At 33.6% G+C, this 7,157-nt stretch overlaps 1 protein-coding gene across 1 annotated transcript; it reads right to left on the bottom strand.

The window, feature by feature from the left end:
- Positions 1 to 1,653: 1,653 nt before the first annotated feature.
- Positions 1,654 to 2,710, bottom strand: LOC124538096. Its single transcript, XM_047115101.1, has 3 exons — positions 2,528 to 2,710; positions 2,174 to 2,355; positions 1,654 to 1,987 (listed from the first exon to the last, which is right to left on the bottom strand). The coding sequence occupies exons 1-3, from the start codon at positions 2,708 to 2,710 to the stop codon at positions 1,654 to 1,656; spliced, it is 699 nt and encodes a 232-aa protein (XP_046971057.1).
- Between the last annotated feature and the right edge of the window lie 4,447 nt (positions 2,711 to 7,157).

The following is a 7,157-nucleotide window of genomic DNA, read 5'->3' as shown; positions in this document are numbered from 1 at the left end:
GAAATTTTGATATCAAAGATGCATCTCGCTCTGGTCGCCCTGTTACGGACAAAATTGATGCCATTTTTGAAAAAGTGGAGCAAGATCGGCATATTAGTAGTTACGATGTAGCTGAAGAACTGGCAATTGACCACAAAACGGTTTTGACTCATTTGAATAAAGCTGGGTACACAAAAAAGCTCGATATATGGGTGCCTCATGAACTCACTGAAAGAAACCTAATGAACCGTGTACTCATTTGTGATTCTTTATTACGACGTAATGAAACCGAACCATTTTTGAAGAAGCTGATAACTGGTGATGAAAAGTGGATCACATACGACAAGAACGTGCGAAAAAGATCGTGGACAAAGGCCGGTCAAGCTTCACAGACTGTGGCAAAACCCGGATTAACTCGCAACAAGGTAATGCTGTGTGTATGGTGGGATTGGAAGGGCATCATTCATTATGAGCTGTTACCGCCCGGCAGGACCATCGATTCAGAACTGTATTGCGAACAATTGATGAGATTGAAGCAAGAAATTGAGAGAAAGCGGCCAGAATTGATCAACAGAAGGGGTGTGGTTTTTCACCATGACAACGCTAGACCTCACACATCTTTAGCCACTCAACAAAAATTACGAGAGTTTGGCTGGGAGGTATTAATGTATCCGCCGTATAGTCCTGACCTTGCACCTTCAGATTTTCATCTGTTTCGGTCTCTGCAGAATTCCTTAGGCAGTGTCAGGTTAACATCACGAGAGGACTGCCAAAACCACTTGTCGCAGTTTTTCGATCAGAAGCCCCAAAATTTTTACAGCAATGGGATCATGTCACTACCAACAAGATGGCAAAAAGTTATGGAACAAAATGGCACCTACATACTTTAGTCAAATGTAAATAAACTATAAAAAAAAAACTTTTTGAATTTTCATATAAAATACGAAGAAACTTTTTCCCCAACCTATTATTACACAAAATATCAATATGGAATATTGATATTTTGTGTTACATTTTTCATGTCTTTTATCAGCTAATATGACAGTACCTGGATCTAGATTATCTAGAAAGTCACAATTTTCCACAATAGTGACATCACTTGCTCTGCCCCCAAAACCAGGAGAAATATAATTGATGAGACCATTAGGCGTACATGATATCAAATAATTTACAGTATTTGCTTTTTTATATTCTGACCAAGTTAATGCTTGAAAAAAGGCTTTGGAAGGCTTTTGTACGTCAATTTCCAGGCAGTCAATAATACAACTTACATTGTGATAGTTGTGTCGAAATGCCATGGGTAAAGTCTTTCTGATAGATTTTTTATTTAAATTTACAATGAAAGGGCGCAAAAAGGCAGCTATAATTGGAATATTTTTTAGGAATAATTTACTGCTATATGATAATGACAATCCAAAATTATCTTCAAGTTCAGAAAAAGTATTATTTAATTTAATTTTTTTCAAACACATTAATAAATGTTCGTGTGGTATGTGGGCGTGTTTATGTAGTAAATGAACTAAAAAATAGCAGTTAGCGGGGATTCCAATATACATCATTGGCTTTTTTACAATCAAAGCGTATAGTATTCTGCAAAGATTGCATTTTTTCATTATCTTCATTTGTGCGTGCAATGCTTGTACCAGAATCAGACACCTTTGATGAAGAATCTTGTTATAGAGGATTTTCTTTATATAAAGATACATCACTCTCTGATTTTTCATCACCCATAAAGTTAATCCTTTTCTTTACATTAATAGACCCAGGTGCAGATGGCTTTTCATGGCAAAAACATGGATTAATCTTGAATGGAGAAGTATAACTAGACATAACAGAAGGTTTGAGAGGAGAATTAGATGCATCTCTTGTTAGGAACTTAGTTTGCACCGCCTTGCTTCTTATGTGGATTTTATTAATAGAATGACACTGGACAGATTTGTCAACTGTTACAATGGATTCTGTTATAGTACTTTTATCATACTTTTGAAATAATTCTGAAAATAAAAAACTTTTAAATATTTTATGAATAACGACAGACAAATAACAGAAATAAGATGATATTACTATCAGAGTAAAACTCTGAAAGTATAGACATCATTTAGAAACTAAGTTTGCATACCTTTTATACAAGCTTCATCATCATCAAGCAGTAGGCTCATCATTGGTTATTATAGATTTTTTAATGTCTTCACACTGAGTAACAGGTTCGACTCTTTGCCTTTTGACACATGAAGATCCAGAAGTACCAGCATCACACATTATTTTAATGCGGTCAGGCTGGCAATTAAATTTAGAAGGCAAAACTTTATCTTTCAAAATTATTTTCTTGCTGAAACCCATTTTGTACTTATAATAAATTTCCATGTCATTTTCCATCTGTAACAAACAAACAAGTTAGTTGGGATTAGTGTAATGCTAAGACTAAATATTATTAAGGAAAACAGTGGAAATACTCGAAGTGAGCCAGTATAACCTCAAATCAATAACAATATATTTACATTCGGAATGTAATAAACTAACAAAAAATGTAAATATCATGTTTACTTACATCGAAATGGTCTTCACAGAAGAAAATATGTGTACTATTTGCTATTTCATTAGGATCTCTACGAGAAAGTTGCAACCACTTTCGGCGCACTTCGACATTCCTTGGAACACTTATAAATAGTTTTTCTGGAGTTTTTACCGACGTATTTGTACATTTTGGAACTGCACACCATTTGTAATTCATTTTCTTAGATAAATAACTCTTAAAATGTAAATCCAATCGCACTTTCGTTTTCGTTCAGTATTAAACTCAAATGTTATTTCAATTCAAGGTCAAAGTTATTTAGTTATCCTTTTTCCTATTCCCATTTGATAATATATGACACAGATTATAATACAACAAAGTGACGTCATTTCAGCGCCATATTGCCAAAATAGCGTTTTGGCGCGCTATTATAATTTTGAATTTTGAATTTGATATTTTTCAGCAAATATGTATCAGAATTAAAAAAAAAAACTTTTATTGGGTTTCTCAACCTCCGCTCAATCATAAAAAATCGATTCCAAAATAGCCTATTTAGGAAAATTTTGATCATACGGTACGCGATCCATATGTAAAAACATATTACGATACTTTGCATTTGAGTTACTTCTTGTTAATCTTGTTATCATGAGTGATTTATTTTGGCACGATTTGCCGCCCTTAATACCTGGCCGTCCTAGGCCCGGCCTACTGGGCCTTAGGGCAAATCCGCCACTGGGTCAAGTTGTGCCATTTTTAATACCTCTTTGATGACATGCCCGATATATTTTTGCTATGCCGCAGGTGTAATCAAATCCATTGCCTCTCTAAGCAATATATTTACATCTGACATTTTAAAACTTTTGTTTTTCCCTGCGACATAGCCTTTTACTTGCCCCCATATCATTTCATGGTATGGTGCATTGTCCATCACAACAATTGAGTTTGGCTCAATTTTATTTATTATTTTCATAAACCAATCTTCAAAAATTTTTGAATTCATCTCTTGATGATAATCACCTTCCCCTTTCTTACTTTCAAAAATTAATTCTCCACCATTTAAAAATCCATTGTCACTTACCTCGGTTGTCGTTTTCAAAATCTGAAACGCCGTCATATTTTTTAAACGTTGTTTTAACAATGCTTTCACTTACAGAAACTGTTTTTAGAAACATTGTCTTACAGACTTCAACAATGGTAGTAGTTTAATAATTGTATTAACTTAAAAATTAACTAACATGACTGTATTTTTTTAAATGTTGAAAAAGAGTAACTACTGAGTTTTTTGCCGGTTCTTCTCGGTAGAATCTACTTTCCGAACCGGTGGTAGCTTCACTTAATTGTTAAATGACGATTCAAAAGTGCTTGTAAAAGCCCACTTGAATAAAGTATACTTTGATTTTGATTTTTATGAGTGTTGGTTTCAGAAGAAGTTAGTGGCAAGGAATACTTTAATATATACTGACGTTTATTTGGCGTACTACGATTTAAGCATCGATCTTTTTACAATTTTTTAACAATCTTTTTTATATATTTTGAAATAAATCTCCATTGTTTTTCTTTCTTTTTTCTGTCTTTCTGTTTTTCTTTTTTTTTTTTTGTTTTTCTGTCTTTGATCTTTAGTTATTTTATCTGCACATTTGATACGTAGCTCTTTCCATGATTTTTTAAACATTTTCGTTTCACGTCAGACCAGTCCATCCTTGAATACCAAGCGCTTTTTACCTTTTTTTTTGTTTTTGCTTCGGAGTATTTGGTGTAGATCTATCAGTTACTGAATCTACCCAAGCGCAATGGTCGGAATAAAAAGCATCAGCACATTTTTTATGATTATTTAATGGAGAGGGCATTGGTGTAGCTAAAACCATATGCGACGTTGATGGCGTACAAACAGCTGCTGGTTCTTCAAATTCTTCAATATATATATTGGGTGAGTTATTAAAGCTGGGGTTTACCTCTAGAATAAAGGGACTCAGAACCTCTTCAGCAGTTTGTTCAGTGTTTAGCAATGAGGCAGATGCAGGGCGGTTGGCATACGCAGAATGTTCATATTGACGATCTATGACTATCTCAGGGTCGGCAACAGGTGACAAAGCAGCTTGTAAGCAGGTGGCATCATCAAACACGTCGTGATAAACGTTTGCCAAGTCGTGTAGAATATTTCCGGCTCCCGGTGGCAACGGAGAACTGGCTCTACTACCATGTTGATTAAATGATTCTGTTACAAAGACAAAAATCATGATTGTATTAAAAGAGGCTAAAAATGTTATCTAACTACGTACAAAATGTATCACTTTAGTTAACAAAATGTTAAGAATGTAATTTTTTTGGTTTGGTACAAAATCGCATCTGAAAATTATTACAACGAACAAAAACTTAAAGTCACATAAGACAGGCAAAATTAATTCATTTCTCGTTGAACAAAATCTTATCTGTAGATGCGAATAATAATTTTGAGACACTTTTGGCCGAACAAAATCGTATGTGATAATAATTCGGTAAAAAATGAAATTAAGATATAAAATATCACGTCATAATTTTTCATTTATACGTCAATATAACTATCAAAAAAACAAAGAAAACCGTGAGATATTAAACTTTTTATAATTTCCATTGAACAAAAAACGATCATCACAAACGACGGTTAATATTAAATATGAATGAAATTTAAGGAAATATTTAATAAATTATGAATATTAAAAACATATATACCGTTAAATACCGTTAATATTTAAAAACCATGTTACCAAGATTAAACATTCCTTGTCCTCATTTAGGTCAGACTGGGGCTGAAGTCGTCATTTTTCTCTAAATTTAGGGCCATATTCAAATTTTCCTGGATATAGCAGACATCGTTAATTAGTCACAAGAACGCTTATTTTCAAAATAATTGCGACAATTTATGCACCAAATGACATCACCTTAGTCCGTCGTGCGTAACACACGTCTCTGCCGAGAACAAACTCGCGACTGACCAAACAGCACGGCCGCGCGCGGGTCACAACTCACAGTGACTAGAACAGGTTCGTACATGTCGATGCGCGGTTGTTGATCGAAACGTATTTCATATACGGTATTGTTCTACTGGTTATCTCAAAAAGTAAACACTTAATTTAAAAGAAAAATACCTTGTAGTTAATGTTAAACAGGTTAATAATTAACAATAAGTCGATTTTGTCTATTTTTCCATAAGATTTTGTTCTTGGGACCCGTCGATATGATCCTTGGTAACATTACTTGTAAAATAATTTTTGATTTCTTTTTTTTTATGGCATAGGTGGCAAACGACCAGGAGGCTCACCTGATGGAAAGTGACTACCACCGCCCATGGACATCTGCAACACCAGGGGGCTTGCAGGTGCGTTGCCGGCCTTTAAGAAAGGAGTACGCTGTTTTCTTGAAGGTTCCCATGTCGTATCGGTTCGGAAAAACCGCCGGCGAAAGCTGGTTCCACAAAGTGGTTGTGATATTGTAGGCAATTAGGTTACCAATTTGTCTTTTCGATTTCATTGGTAGGTACATAGTATCCTCTGTCAACTTAAATCTATGAATTAATTTATTAATGTCAAATAACATTAAATCATTACTGCAATGTCGAGTTAAATTGTATAGATATATGTTTAAGTCATAAATATGTAAATTCTGTGCATCTGTCAAGGTATGTAAATATGGAAATAAACTAATTATAAATTTGCATTTCTTTTGATATTGGATTTCAATTAATAATTTAATATCCTTAATTAAACTCTTTTTGTTGAGAGACAAACTGTCACCATGCATTAATACTACTACATTATTAGAACCCAGATGCATAGAATTTATTTTATTTATTTGGTATTGATAGGTTGCCCCGGGTGAGCATGTGTTAAATACATTTTTTATTTCACTTTTAATTATTGAGCCAAAGCCCTGTCCTAACTCATCAGATACTACAATAACATCTTTATTTACTTCTAACCCCAGTTTATTATGGGTGTGGATCCCTGGTGCAAATTGAGTCAATTTGATAGGTGATACTTTGGTATTATTAATATTAGCAGAAACCAACTCATTTTCCTGAGTATGCATACAGTTACATTTATTCGATAAGAATTCAAATTTTTCTAAGTTGGAGGTGCATAGCTCAAGAAGATTGTTGGCTGTGTGTATGTGTTCTTCTATCTGTTTTTGAGCCAATTCATATTTTTTTATTAACAAAATCTAAAAAGATCTTTGTAGGCTAGAAATTTCTAATTGCAGTTGTTCATTGTCATTTTCATATATTATTTTATTATTCTGCAATTTATTATTTGATGATTTTACTTTATTAATTAAATGTGACCGGTCTTTTCTCATTTTGCATATGTATTGATAGTTATTAATGTTTCTTTTTTTTGTTTTACGGATGAATTTATTTAATTTTATATATTTTTTTATCTTATAATGTGAACTCATGGATGTATGTTTAAATTTAGACTCCTGTAAGGTGGTATTGGAGTCAGAGGCAGGTATAACTAACTCATTATACAAACTTTCAGTCGCATCACATTTCTGGCTTGTTTGAATTTTTTTCAATTCTAATTCTGCCTTTTGAGCATCAAAAAGACTCACTTCCAGTTCTGAAATGCGACTCAAAGCTCTTTCATGTTCCTCGCTACACTCTTTAAATGAGGTCACAATCTCAAGAAGG

The sequence above is a fragment of the Vanessa cardui genome, chromosome 19 (genome assembly GCF_905220365.1).
Source record: "Vanessa cardui chromosome 19, ilVanCard2.1, whole genome shotgun sequence".
In the NCBI taxonomy this organism is placed as follows: domain Eukaryota; kingdom Metazoa; phylum Arthropoda; class Insecta; order Lepidoptera; family Nymphalidae; genus Vanessa; species Vanessa cardui.
The sequence above is the reverse complement of the archived record's forward strand: the minus strand, read 5'-3'. Positions and strand labels throughout refer to the sequence as shown.